At 41.9% G+C, this 15,124-nt stretch overlaps 1 protein-coding gene across 2 annotated transcripts in view; it reads right to left on the bottom strand.

Annotated features, from left to right (window-relative positions):
* Window positions 1–2,267: 2,267 nt before the first annotated feature.
* CD53 (CD53 molecule) overlaps window positions 2,268–15,124 on the bottom strand; it is a 32,215-nt gene continuing 19,358 nt past the window's right edge. For both annotated transcript variants that reach the window (XM_011948053.1, XM_011948052.1), the window contains 7 exons: window positions 11,026–11,105; window positions 9,963–10,151; window positions 8,109–8,183; window positions 7,451–7,546; window positions 5,765–5,845; window positions 4,286–4,369; window positions 2,268–3,075 (listed from right to left, as the gene is read on the bottom strand). In XM_011948053.1, the coding sequence (XP_011803443.1) occupies window positions 3,004–3,075; window positions 4,286–4,369; window positions 5,765–5,845; window positions 7,451–7,546; window positions 8,109–8,183; window positions 9,963–10,151; window positions 11,026–11,088 (660 nt within the window). In that variant the 5' untranslated portion in view covers window positions 11,089–11,105 and the 3' untranslated portion in view covers window positions 2,268–3,003. The remainder of the gene's footprint in view (window positions 3,076–4,285; window positions 4,370–5,764; window positions 5,846–7,450; window positions 7,547–8,108; window positions 8,184–9,962; window positions 10,152–11,025; window positions 11,106–15,124) is intronic.

Below are 15,124 nucleotides of genomic sequence, written 5' to 3' on the forward strand. Positions count from 1 at the left end.
CAGAATAGTGTAGATAAGCGCCAGTGATGAATACTAGAAGAGCAGATAGTAGACTGTTGAAGGAATACAGGCAGTTAATGAAATAGGGAGAATGAATGAATTTAATGGTACTTGGTGGGTGAATCCTTAGAGCTTCATGACTGACAGTGACTTGTTTTTGGGAGTAAAGGACAGGCTAGAGTTGAGGACAAAGCCTAGGCTTCTGGCTAGGAAAGCTAGGTGGGTGATGTCATCACTCACTAATATGGGGAACAAAGAAGAGAAGCAGATTTGGAAGATAGAATGGTAAGAAGTTTCATTTTGTGCATGTTTAATGTGAGATACTCTTGGAACTTGTGACAATCAAGAGAATGTCTCACCATGGACGGTGGCTCACGCCTATAATCCCAGCACTTTGGGAGTCTGAGGCAGGTGGATCATCTGAGGTCAGGAGCTCAAGACCAGCCTTGCCAACATGGTGAAACCCCGTCTCTAGTAAAAATACAAAGATTAGCCGGGCGTGGTAGTGTGCACTTGTAATCCCAACTATTCGGGAGGCCGAGGCTGGAGAATTGCTTGAACTAGGGAGGCGGAGGTTACAGTGAGCCAAGATCAGGCCTCTGCACTCCAGCCTGGTGATAGAGTGAGGCTCCATCTTAAAAAAAAAAAAAAAGGTTGGGTGCGAGGTGGCTCACCCCTGTAATCCCAGCACTTTGGGAAGCCAGAAGTTCGAGACCCACCTGACCAACATGCTGAAACCCTGTCTCTACTAAAAATACAAAAATTAGCCAGGCGTGGTGGCGTGTGCTTGTAATCTCAGCTACTCAGGAGGCCAAGGCAGGAGAATCACTTGAACCCAGGAGGTGGAGGTTGCAGTGAGCCAAGATCACGCCACTGCACTCCAGCCTGGGCAACAAGAGCAAAACTCTGTCTCAGAAAAAAAACAAAAACAAAAACAAAAAACAGCGAGAGAGAGAATGTCTCCTCTGCTACTTCTTTGTCTCAGGAAAATGCAAAAGTTGTAGGCTTTTCTATAGACTACCACTGAAATGACTAATTTTTTTAAAGGGAGAGGGGAGATGATACATAAAACTTCAAGAGCAGAAGCCAGTTTTTCTCCATCCCTTTCTCTGACTTCTTTACATTTGGCTGCCTATTAGATGTGGTCTTATTTTCTGCCTTACAAAGTGTGGTTATATGTAGATAATTAAATTTAGCTTATTGATCATTCAATTTAGCTTCTTTTTTTTGACCAAACAAACATGGTGGGTTGGCAACCTCTTAGATGACCTCCAATGATCTCTATCCACTACAGATTTACACCTTTGTCTATAATCTCCTTTTTTTTTTTTATTTGAATGTGAGCTGAACATTTCAAGTAACTTTTTTTTATGTTTCAATTTTTTTTTTTTAGTCATACTTTATGTTCTAGGGTACATGTGCACAATGTGCAGGTTTGTTACATATGTATACATGTGCCATATTCTCACTTTTTAAAAACAGTATATGGCAGAACTGATATGGTGGCACATCTGAGGTTATAAAAAAAAAAAAAAAACTGTGACGTGGCTCACGCCTGTAATCCCAGCACTTTGGGAGGCTGAAGCGGGTGGATCACCAGAGGTCAGGAGTTCAAGACCAGCCTGGCCAACATGGTGAAACCCCATCTCTGCTAAAAATACAAAAACAAAATTAGTGAGGCACGGTGGCACACACCTGTGGTCCCAGCTACTCAGGAGGCTGAAACAGGAGAATCGCTTGAACTTGGGAGGCGGAGGCTGCAGTGAGCCAAGGTTGCACCACTGCACTCCAGCCTGTGACAAAGCCAGACGCCGTCTCAAAACAACAACAACAAACTGTGGCTTCTGTTTTGGGTGCCAGATCTCATGCTCTTTCTTGGATGTCTTTAAATGGGGAGAAGCCAGCTTCCATGTCATAAGGAAGCCCTGTGGAAAGGCACAAGTGGCAAAGATCTGAGGCTTGCCAACAGCCAGGTGAGAGAGCTTGAGAGTAGATCCTCTTTCAGTTGAGCCTTAAGGTGACTGCAGCCCAGGCTGACATGTTGATGGCAGTTACGTGAGAGACTGTGAACCAGAATCACCCAGCCAAGCTGCTCTTAGATTCCTGACCCACAAAAACCATAAGATAATAAATGTTTGTTGTCCTCAGCCACTAAATTTTGGAGTAATTTTTTATGCAGCAGTAGATAATTAATATACACCTGGCTTGGTGCATTAATCAGGGTAATCAGGCTGGGTCATGGAAGGAGTGTTTGATATATGGGAATATTGTGATTGAGATAATAAACTGTTTTATTTATTGAAGAGTAAAATAGTACATTAACAAAATCTTATCTGATAGAAAGATAATACCAGAAGTCTTCTTACTGTGATTATCAGCTAAGTTACTGGTTGAAGTTAGAATATAAATCACTCGATAGTTTTTGTCTGGAAAGATTTAGAACACGTCAATAAGGTCCTCTAATAAAGAAATTGAAATGAAATCTTGCTCTTTGGAGAAAGAGAACTGTGTAATTCCTGTAGCCAGGGCTCTTAGTCAAAGAGAAACAGAGGGTTGTGACAATGGTCCAGTGAGCCTGGCCCCAGAATTCCCTTCAACTTGTCTCTTGCTTGACGCTGGGGAGAAGACTGGGCATGATTTAGAGGCTGGAGACTAATTCAACAATGGGAAGATGCAAAAATTCATATCCTGGGTTCACCTTTTGATGTTTGGCCATTAGATCCAGTTTCTCTTTGCCTCTCATGTCCAAAAAATACTCAGATATTAGTTTCACTACTTTGAGAGACATGGCTGCTGCCATCAGTGGGTGAAAGATTGTCTTGCTGCCTGAGGTGGGATGTGCCTGGCCAACACCCGCTTCTCTGGTTGTATAAGACAGGGACCTAAAAAGGGAAAGGCTGGGAGGAGGATCATCCAGCAGGTGATCATTTAGGACTTCATGCTATAAATGGTTTTGCATTTCCAGAGATGAAACAAGTCTCTTCAGCACAGGACAACTGCAGATCATAGCCCTATGCTCTGACTGGTTTTATCAATCTGGCAGTTCAGGGTCAGTGCGAAGGACATCCCCAGCACCTGTGAAAAGAGTTGGGAAAATTTGAAGTCTTCATAAGAAAAGCCATTTCTTTCACAATTCCTGGGATTGGCCTCTGAGAGAAAGAATGTATCCATTACACTGAAGCTACCCTTCCCACCATTACTTTCAAGTCTCTCTCAGGAGCTCTTTCCTTTAGTTAAAGAATAGCAGTGGGGAGAGAAACGGGGTCAATGATGACAAGATAATAGGCTGTAAAGTACTGGAGCATGTTTTATCTTCTGAGGAGGTCACAGAGGCCCTGCTACTAGGATGGTCATATTCTGCTCACTGAACGCTGTGCAATGGCTTATCTCTATCCATGCTCTGTACCTCCTTTGTTTCCAAGCAGAGAAAAGTCATTTTCTCTGAGCTTCCTGGTTGAATTTTAACTAATCTATTATATACCCAACACTTGGGTGGAAAAATGTTAGAAATATCACTTTATTTTTGTCCTTTTTTATTAAAAAGGACAAAAAACTACCCTCAATTCACCCATCACTTGTCAAACTAAGCACAGAAACAAAGAAGAAAGTGATTACAATTTTCATCATCAGCCCCTTAACATGCAAGATCAGTTTTTCAAATGAAATACTTTATCAATTCGTCTTTTTCAGATCAGCTGAGGAAGGATCAAAGTGGGAGTCTGCTTGTTGGTTTCTGTTTGACTGCGAATCATGTGAATCACCCATATCTCTGAGGAATAAATTGATGTTCTTTTTTTTTCAGGAGATGGAATCTCTTTCTGTCCCCCAGGCTGGAGTGCAGTGGCACGATGTCAGCTCACTGCAAGCTCCGCCTCCGGGGTTCACGTCATTCTCCTGCCTCAGCCTCTGGAGTAGCTGGGACTACAGGCGCCCGCTACCATACCCGGCTAATTTTTTGTATTCTTAGTAGAGATGGGATTTCACAGTGTTAGCCAGGATGGTCTCGATCTCCTGACCTCGTGATCTGCCCACCTCGGCCTCCCAAAGTGCTGGGATTACAGGCCTGAGCCACCGCGCCCGGCCAAGAGATGTTCTTACAGCGCATTTTCTATATACCTTAAAGTAAATTGTTAATTGCATTATTTGCTACTTGACTGGGGGAATTCAGATACTGGTAAAAATAGCTAACATTTATGTGTAAATACTGTGTACCTGGTACTATTCTGAAACCTTGCCTGACTTAACTCATGTAATCCTCATAGTAACCCTGTGATTAAGCGCTTACCTCGATCACACATACACAGATGGTGATGATTCCGATATACAGGAAATTGGAATGAAACCACAGTCTTGCTTTCGCGTAACAACCCTAGAAAACATTTCAGTTACAAACGATACCACTCTAAATATTTCCGTTACAAAGTCCACCATATCAAGAGGATTATTTGGAAGATACAGTGCTTTGCATTTTGCTTTATGTAATACAAAGAGACTTAGGTATTATATTTTTATTTTCTTTGCATGAATGAAGAAACAGGCATAAGGTGGGAAATATTAAACTAGAGACTTTTCTGGTGTTGTTATCATTACAGTGGTACCTAATGTAGAAGTCCTAGATCCTTACCCGCTGAGTTAAACTAGCTTCTAAGACGCAGGTCAGCAACCGACATCCTACTGTCTTTGAACACTCAGTGCTGATCAGAGATTAACATACCACATGCAATACTAAAATTGGTTTGCATTTCATTTTCTGCTTCAACATTCAGTAAATCCATCGTAGCCCTACCAAGCACCAGGGCAGCTGCTGGTCAGTGGGTGTCCTAGTCTTTCTCCACAAACCTGAAAAATCCTGGAGAGTTCCAAACCCCTTCAGGAGCAGATAACAGGAGGAGACAAGACCTCAGGGATTTGGTTTAGTTGGAAGATGGTTGTGGCTTCTTCTCAGAGCCTATTCTGGAGATCCAAATTAATTGGGCAGGTTGTTTCAATAGTTCCACTAACTCTGTCTCCCTCAACTCCTTACTCCTTCACTTATGATTCATTTCCCTATGGGGCTGGATTCTGCCATCTCCAAGGAAAAAGAACAGAGAAAGAGGGAGAGAGGGAAACTTTTCTATCTCAACCCTATTCATTTCACTTTTTTTTTTTTTTTTTTTTGAGATGGAGTCTTGCTCTGTGGCCCAGGCTGGACTGCAGTGGCCGGATCTCAGCTCACTGCAATCTCCGCCTCCCAGGTTTACACCATTCTCCTGCCTCAGCCTCCCGAGTAGCTGGGACTACAGGCACCCACCACCTCGCCTGGCTAGTTTTTTGTATTTTTTAGTAGAGACGGGGTTTCACCGTGTTAGCCAGGATGGTCTCGATCTCCTGACCTTGTGATCCGCCCATCTCGGCCTCCCAAAGTGCTGGGATTACAGGCTTGAGCCACCGCGCCCGGCCTCATTTCACTTTTAACCATAAGGAGACCTACTTCTTGCTTAAGAAATATCTAGACACAACCCTCTGCTACTTTCACACAAACTGTTCCCCTCTAATGTAATAGTCTAGTGTAGCAAGATCAATCATAGTGTCTCTAGTCTAAATGATTTTGTTCCTATGTTTTTCTGACTTTTCTAATTACCCAAGGTTGTTGCCTTGGCCTCTCTTTTATTCAAGGTCCCCTGTTTCTCGATAAAAGGTCTAGGTCCTCTGTGACTGCAGTTTCCAAGGTAATTAAACATTTAAACAAAGAGGTCAATAACAGAAACATTGCTAACAAAATTACCTCCACATTTGTATCTGAGGGGCAAGATGCTGGTGGGCCACTGGTCCAATCACTCGTGCCATTTATACCACAACACCGGAGCTAAAAGCCAAACCCCCAAAATGATGATGGTTAGAAAGTCAACAGTGAAAAAAAGCTGTGGACCTTAGAGGAAAAGGTGGGCCCTTCAGAACTGACTCTATAGCAGAAGTCCAGAATTGGTCTGATTACTATGGGCTCCTTGAAACAAAGTGCTTTCTGATCTGTTATACCATTTCATTCACATAAGATCCCTGTGGAGTACAAACCCCTGTGCTTAATCTAGTCACATTTTACAGATCAAGAATAAGGCACCCAGGGACTGCATAATGGAGGGATTAGGCTGACCACCCCTGGACTCACCAGCCAGTCTTAAGATCACAGAAAGTAGGACCATCAAACGTGATGTACCTGCTTACATGATGCAATAGGAAGTGACAGCTATGGCAATCTTATCACAAAACAAAAACTACATCAAACTTTTAAGTTCATGGGGCTTACGGGAGACAGAGACTCCCTGATACCAAAATACTCGAGGAAGCAACTAGCCGGATCTAGAGAGTGGAGAAGTCTATAGGACAAACAGCCTAATTTCTTTCCACAAAGAGCAAGAACAAAGAGGGGTACTACTATAGATTAAAAGATACATAGAGAGACCTATCATTCAAATATAAACACATAGGCCTTGTTAAGATCTTGATTTGAACAAGTCAATTAAAATTTTGAGAAAATTAGGGAAATTTAATTATGTACTTTATTAGTGGTATTAAGAAATTATAAAATTTTAGGTGTATCAAAAAGAAGTTCTTTTATATTTAGTGGGTAAAATAATATATTGTCTAGTATTTGTTTTAACATATTCTAGCAAAAAAGTGTGGGGAATTAGAGGAGATGACACTGGAAAATGTTAACTATTGAAGAGTTGGGAGATTCATTTTTCTCTTTACTTTTGTATATTTCTAAAAATTATATAATTAAAAGTTTTCTAAACTGAATTGAAAAAATAAAGAATTGGAGATCTAAAGAAGTTAGGTGACTTCCCCAAGGCTACCCAATTCTGGTCTCCGGGCTCTAATTCTTGTGCCATTTCTTCTACTCCACACTAAGCCGGCATGCAGTCATAATGGTGCTGTTTTGAGACACAAATCGTTTATACTAGTGCAAGGCTCCATCTTTATCTCCCAACACATCATCATGTCAGGAACGCAGAGCTTGTATATGCTGTACATATACATATACATACATGTTTGTGGGTAGAAACAGCGCATAAGGAATGGGGTGTTGGTGGGCTAGGTAACAAGCCTGATTTTGGGCAACTCAGGAATTCAATGGCAATTTCTTGTGTTATAAAATGCTGTTTTCAGTACAATTTTGGAAAATACGTAAACTAATCCAGTTTGCTGTGTTTGGGTCTTCTTCACATCCTAGTAGAACTTAGATAATAAACCTATTCACGTTAGAAAAGGATGAAAGAGAGAATGTAGAGAACTTTGTACTAATCAGACTAATTACTGGGCTCCCATGTTTGTGATAGCCAAGGCATTATTCTGGGATTCAGCAATGTGGACCTTAGATTCTGAAACTTCCAGAAAAAGGAACTAGCCCCCAGGGTTTTAGACTTGAACATGAAGTCTGGGCTGATCTGAAGAGGATTCCACTTGTACTCACAAATGACTGGATGGAGTCCCACGCTGCCTTGGTGCTATTGTCTGAGTGGTAACGGTGGATGCTGTCGGTCAGACCCTTAGCCACATACTCATTCAGCTGGGCAGGCACATTCCAGCAGAGGAGACATGGTAAAAAGCAGGTGAGTTCAAGGAATAAGGAATTTCCAGTATAGGTTAGTGGTTCCACTTGCTCTTCCCTTCCAAATGGTCTCCTCAGAACTAAGGGTGAGGGGAGGGTGTTTATCTAAGGGCATACATGCTGAGCATGAGATGACATTGAAGGAAGAAGTATTTAGTAGGCTTGCTTCCTTCTAGAGCTCTGGCTTTACAAGGGAGGAAAAGGGGCAATTAAAGCAAGGACTATCCTTAGGCACTGAGGCAGACATTCTCTCCTGCCAAACACACAGAGGAAAGCAAGTAGAGGAAGAGACACTTGTTTTACTGTTCTTTCCAGGCACCACTCAAGATACCACTCAGATACAATCTCTTTCATACAGATTTTTTCTCCCCCCAATTACAATTACTCTCTCTTTCCTCTATCCTTCCACTTCATTTCTATCTCTATTATAGGACTTATTTTGTAATTTTGTACCAACTTCTCCACTGCATACTCCCCACTTTCAGTATTAAGACAATGAGTTGTGCTCTTTATAACTTACCTTCTGTTCATATACAAAGAGCAAGATGGCCAAGGTCACCTCGGCAAGGAGGATAATCAGCAGCAGGATGAAGAACTGGGACAAAGCAGATACATTCTCAGAGCACTGATCCCCATTCTCATCCCACTCCCACTCAGCTCTGGGAGCATCCAGGGGTGTTTGCACACGTGCAGGATGTTCCTGTTCTACCCCCTCAGGCCATTGTAAGCCTTCTTTTGTTTTGTGAAAATATGTGTTTTTTTTCTACAATTAGACTTTAGAGGGCAGATCAACTGTCTTCTTTGTTCTCTCCTACCTGCTGTGCCTATCAGAGCACTATATGTGTAATACATACACAACACCATCTGTTGAATAAGTTAAGCAATTTTGACATCTACCTATTGAAGCAGTTAAGCAAAAGGTCGGTAAACTAGATCATTTGGGGCCTGGTCCTTTCTACAAGATCAGGGATACCTCTGGGTGGAGGACTGCGGGTAGTGGCTGAGAGGAGCCCTATACAATGGTGAAAAGAAGGGTCCTAGCCATGGTTCTAACTCATATTTGTTTCCAGCTTCCGATGCTTATTCCCTTTATGCTAATAACACACAACAGAAAACATTTTCACTTATTCTTTCTCCTTTACCTTTTTTACCCCAACATTAATTTTGACTGCTTAAAACATTTACCTTACCCCATGTCTGCCATCTTCCATCCTTTGCCGTTAGTCTGAGAACTATCTGAGAAGAGGGACTTTTTTTTTATTCCTTCTCTTGGCTGCAGTTTAAGAGTTAACCCATACCGACTGGGCGCAGTGGCTCACGCCTATAATCCCAGCACTTTGGGAGGCCGAGGCAGGCGGATCACCTGAGGTCAGGAGTTAGAGACCAGCCTGACCAACATGGAGAAACCCTGTCTCTACTAAAAATACAAAATTAGCCAGGCATGGTGGCACATGCCTGTAATCCCAGCTACTGGGGAGGCTGAGGCAGGAGAATGGCTTGAACCCGGGAGGTGGAGACTGTGGTGAGCCGACATCGTGCCATCGCACTCCAGCCTGGGCAACAAGAGCGAAACACCATCTCCAAAAAAAAGAAAGAAAAAAAAAAAACACCATGAAAAAGTTGAACCATAATGGTAAAAAAGATTAACCAGATGACTTAAGGAAGAGCCAAGGTGATTAGAAACCCACGTCTATTGGTAGTGTGGCACTGTTACACCAAGCTCTGTTCTGGGAACACTAGAGAAATGCAGAGCTCAGTGCTCTACAGGCACTGTGCTTACAGGCAAAACCTAAGCCTTAACGTACTCCTCGGGATAGTACCTGATAGGCAATATGCAAAAGGCTCTAGCATCTCTCACATTAGACCTCCATGGCTGCAGCCAGAGCCCTCAAGTAAGTTGGATCTCTACGGAGTATCTTGTGCATATATGAGTTAAGGGAGCATCCTCTGGCATTTGGGGAGGAAAGAATCTAGAAATTATTTTTCCATTAGTTAGCAACTCTGAGTCAGATCCTGAAAGTACATAATAATAGCTAGCGTGAGGAGGATTTTGGAAAATAGATGATACCTGGTTTCATCCAAACATAAAGAAAAAATAAAATGCTATGAGGGGGAATTATAATAATGACAAAGGTCATTATTAGCAGTGTAAAATGGCTACCAAGGGGGATAGCAATGCCCTCTCTCACCTGTCCATGGGACCTTAGTCATACATAATATACTATTGGTCTGGGCAGACTTGGCTGATCTGAGGTACCAATCTCATTTTCCTAAGATCTTTCTGTGCCTATAAGTGACCTACCAAAAAACATCTTGCCTGGGACTTAGGCACCATCTCCCTGACTTGGGGCACCACATCGCTGTAAGGACTCACCGACATAAGCAGACACTTGTTTTCCTTGATAGAGCCCATGCAGCCCAGGAAGGCAACTACCATGATAATGGAGCCCACGATGACAAACACATTGCCCAGCGTGAGGGAGGGGAGGTTATGGAAGAGCACTCCGAAGTTGTTGTGGATCAGCAGGTAGATCCCAAAGCCCAAAATGCAGCAGCCGCAGATCTGAAAGGAAGAATCCCACAACATCCTGAAGCAAAATGTGGTTCTTGGGTATCTCCTCATATTCTCACTTCCTTGAGATCAGAATCACTTTATTTTTAACTGGCTCAGTCAGAGTCTCATGAACAATTTTTTTACCAAACTTTTCCATGCTTACATTGGAGAGGCAATCTCAGCTTTCTCATGTGGAGACCTACTCACAACTCTTCCTACCCATTTCCAAATACCAAGGAAAGAGCACTTCTGTGAGCCGCACAATATCTTCACTATATATAGGTCTAACTTCCTGTTCCTTATCTTTTCAGTCGCTCACACATGGCTTTCCCTGTGGAAACCATGACCATGTAGAGAAGATGTCCTGCTTGAGGAAGCTCATCTTGCTAGGCAGAAAACTAGAGAATCCAAACTTATAATAATCTTCTCATATACACAAGTACCAACCCATCCTATATCTGAAATTCAATTGCTGAATTTTGTACAGTGAAACCTCCCCGGAAGGGGTGACTTTCCTTTCAATCACTTATTGTTTCAAGGAATCTAGAAAAAAAGACAAGAAAAACAGAGGCACTCAATACCCAGAGCACACAGTCTCAGGTTTCTCACCTACATATGTTAGCTATAAGTAGTAGTAAACTAAAGCCCTCAGAGAGAAACAGCACCTCCATCAATAACTGCACTAGTACCTTTCAATTTTGCAGGCTTATTCTGTGGCAGGAAGAGGGGAAAAATTATTATTCCTTTGTTTCTAGGATGGTTGTGCTGTACATGACCCAAACATGCATGGATTTTACCCAACACCAGCCTCTTCAGTAGAGGAGAGAGGAGAGCTTAGCTGGGGAAAGGTGAGCTTAACCATGCTCAGAAGAGACACACTTACCCAAAAGAGCAAGTTGAAGAAAAACAGGACATACTTCAGCAATTTCAAGCTACTCATGCCCATGCTGTGATATTCTTGCCCTAAGGAATAAGGAAGAAGAAGTTAAGTTACCTGGCTCTGTAAGGTAGCCAGAGATCAGAGTGTACAAATGTTCAGGGATCTCTAGCATTACCTTGGGTTTGAGCTGTGGCTCTCCTCTGGAAAGTTTCCCCAAACTCTCCACTCTCCTAGTTTCTGAACTGAAATACCAACTGGCTCATCTTAGACATTCAGTTTTTGTCCAAGTCAGCAAGCCAACAATGCTTAACATTGAATTAAGCACTGTAGAAGAAAATAGAGCCATTCTTAGAAGAGGATGGGTCACAGTGACAAAGACCAGGCCAGTGCTTCAGCTCTATCTGCAGCATTAGCAACTAGTGTCTGGGCACTTACTTAAGCCCTTGAAGTCAGGGATGGACTGGTCAATCAGCCGTCAAGAAAGCCAACAGCTTGATGGGCCAGTTTCTTAAATACTCTATGATTCATGTACATACTACATTTGATCAGTAAACTTCTCCACATGAAAGTGGGGAGAACATAGCCACGCCTCATTTATTCTTTTATTCCAGAAACATTTATGTTTTCTGTTCTAGATGTTGTGGAAAACACAACCGTGACTAAGCAGTAGCTATCCTCTAGAAGGTAACAGTCTTACAGCAGAGATAAAACAAGCCAACAAATATGCAATGGGGAAGTAAAGAAAGATAGCAATGTAAGTTTTTGTTTTTTTCAACTAGAATATCATTTTCTTAGTGAGGACATCAGTTTCCAATGTCTGGTCCTCAATTCTAGAAATCCAGATACAGAATTTTGACCCCTCTCCTCCCTTCTCCTCCCTCCCCTCCCCTCCCCTCTCCTCTCCTCTCCTCTCCTTTCCTTTCCTTTCTTCCTTTCTCTCTGTGTCTCAATCTGTCTCCCAAGCTGGAGTGCAGTGGCACAATCTCAGTTCACTGCAACCTTCGCCTCCCAGGCTCAAGTGATCCTCCCATCTCAGCCTCCCAGGTAGCTGAGACTAAAGGCATGAACCACCATGCCCGGATAATTTTTGTATTTTTAGTAGAAAGGAAGTTTCACTATGTTGCCTAGTCTGGCCTCAAACTACTGACCTCAAGTGATCTGCCCACCTTGGCCTCCCAAGGTGCTGGGATGATTACAGGCCTGAGCCACCGTGCCTGGCCAGAATTTTGAATTTTCTGTCAGAGGTAATGATATTCTATAAAGTGACTCATTTTTAAAACTGTGCACAGGACTGATATTTAAAGCAGAATGTTGAGGCAGTGTTCCATTAAAATTATGCCTTTTCCAGTGCATGGGCCACTTGTGCAATCCATAGTATCTTCTTTGCAGTTTCAAGGTACCCGGGAATCACATGGTCTTGAAGGAATAGTTCATCCAGGCTGTAGATAAGCCTGGTGAGCTACTTCTCTTCCACAATAAAATGAATTTCTCTGTTGTAAACACCAGATACTTAGATCTATTTCATACCCTTTTCCTTTACTTTGTACTTTTTTCCCCCTTTTTCTCCTTGTCTTACTCCTCAGGATTATCCTTAAGTCTACATCATTACTTTAATAAAATTAAAATAAAATTAATTGGATTATAAATGCATTTGAATATATATCAGGAGTCAAGTGTGATGATTTACTACCCAGGCTTTGAGGTCAAGCTTGAATTTTCCTCTTACATATGCCACTAAACAGCTTTGTGAGAATGGGACACCAAACTTAACAGTTCTAGTCACAAGTTCTTCCTACCTATGTAAAACGGGCCAATACTTATCCCTCTTAGGGTGGACGTGAAGATTAAATGATCTTATCACACAGACTGGGATACAGCAAGACTGGTACTCAGTAAATTGAACCCATGATTATTTAGTCTTTTTTTTTGGCGGAGTTTTGCTCTTTCACCGAGGCTGGAGTGCAGTGGCATGATCTAGGCTCACTGCAACCTCCGCCTTCCAGATTCAAGTGATTCTCCTGCCTCAGCCTCCAGAATAGCTGGGATTACAGATGCCCATCACCACGTCCAGCTAATTTTCGTATTTTTTTTTTAGTAAGGATGAGGTTTCACTATGTTGGCCAGGCTGGTCTTGAACTCCTGACCTTGTGATCTACCTGCCTCAGCCTCCCAAAGGGTTGGGATTACAGGCGTGAGCCACCGCGACCGGCCAATTATTAAGTCTTAAAGAACTACTCTGTTTATCAGGAGTGAATGATGAATTTGGGTGTTTCCCAGCCCTTTATCAGGATCACACTGACAAAATATCTCATAGAGTAAGACATATCTATGAATAAATAATCTTATTCATTTTATCTAGAATTAAAAAAAATTAAATTAACCCTTAGAATGTGACATTTGCCAGTCCTCATTTCCAAATTCTTGAGAATCCTTCCTGTTGCCCTTTGCACAAGCTATATCAATCAATAAAGATAAAATATGTCAAGTCCCAAAGAACAGTAACAAATGCCATGAAAATGCAAAGATTTTCAGCTGGGTTGATCAAAGAATATTTCATGGTGGAGGACATTAAAGCTGAAACATTTAAATGAATGTAGTCCCCTTGAGCAGCTAAACATGGACTCTCACGATTCACTGTACCCTAGAGCTGTGCTGCAGCTTTGAGCACTTAGAATCTGGCTAGTCTGAATTACTATGTGCTGTAAGTGTAAAATATATACTTAGTACAAAAAGGATTATATCAGTAATTTTTCAATATCGATTACATTTTAAAATTATAGTATTTTGTACATATTGAGATAACTAAAATGTTATGAAAATTCATTTCACCTTTTTCATTTTCCTTTTCTTAATGTAAAAATATAAAATCACATGTTTGGGAAATGTGCCTCTGGCCAATGGATTAACAGGGACCAGATTTAACCCCTCACCTGAAACAGCTAAAAAATGTAGATTATAAAATAATGGTCTGCAAAACACTGAATGTAAGACAATGAAGGACACGGACCCATGAGAGATGGGAAATAAATGGTGTGAGCCCTGTGATTGCCTCAGCTTGTATTGACAGACAGTTTCCAGACCATGGAACATAGAGGGAGAGCCTGACAGACTCCCTGGGTTGAGGAGGCAGAGCTGAGATTTTGAGGAGACCAAGGGAGCTAGGGTTTACAGGACACAGCAATGTACAAAAGAAAGGTGCACGGAGAGCAAACCCCAAAGATTCACAGCAGTGCTTGCATCAGTTTCCTATTGCTACTAAAACATTACCACAACTTTGTGCCTTAGCAACGCAAATTTATTATGTTACAGTTCTGAAGGTCAGAAGTATACATTCAGTTTGTTGGCTAGGCTACATTTCTTCTTAAGGGCTCAGGGAGATAATTTGTTTCCTTGTCTTTGTCAGCTTCTAAAGTCACCTGCATTCCTTATCTCCTTTCTTGCATCATGCAACTTCTTGCTTTTGTCATCATATCTGCTACTTTCCATATCTCCTGCTTCATCCTTATAAGGGCCCATATGATTAGATAAGAACCACCTGGCTAATCCAGGATAATCACCCCATTTCGAGATGTTTAATTTAATCACAACTTCAAAGTCATCTTTGCCCTATAAGGTGTATGGACATATTTGGGGCCTATTATTCAGTCTACCAAAGTGTCCATTAAGAATTTAGCTGAGTCCTGATTAGCACCTGCATGTACAGAAACTACCCAAGGATAGGTACCATCTGAGCAGTGCCTGCCATTCACACAGCACCAGTGACTGTTCCCACCAGTCAGACTGGAAAACCCCAAGATTCACAGGATAGAGTACACAGAAGGATGTTGCCTCAGTAATAGGGAACAGATAGCTCTAGACCGAACACTGTTCTACCCAACAATTCTTGAGAGTAAGGGCCCAAATATTAAACACTTTCCAAGTAACTTAAGTGCATCCTAAAACAAAGCTCGGTAAGATTTATAGGAATGCCAAATATTTGGCACCCAGCAAAGTAAAATTTACACATAGTCACTCAAAATATCAGGCATGCAAGAAGCAAAAAAGCACAACCTATAACATGGCAACAGATGAAAACCAACCCAGCTGTTAGATTGGTAAAGCC

The sequence above is a fragment of the Colobus angolensis genome, unplaced genomic scaffold (assembly GCF_000951035.1).
Source record: "Colobus angolensis palliatus isolate OR3802 unplaced genomic scaffold, Cang.pa_1.0 Scaffold273, whole genome shotgun sequence".
Classification (NCBI taxonomy): domain Eukaryota; kingdom Metazoa; phylum Chordata; class Mammalia; order Primates; family Cercopithecidae; genus Colobus; species Colobus angolensis.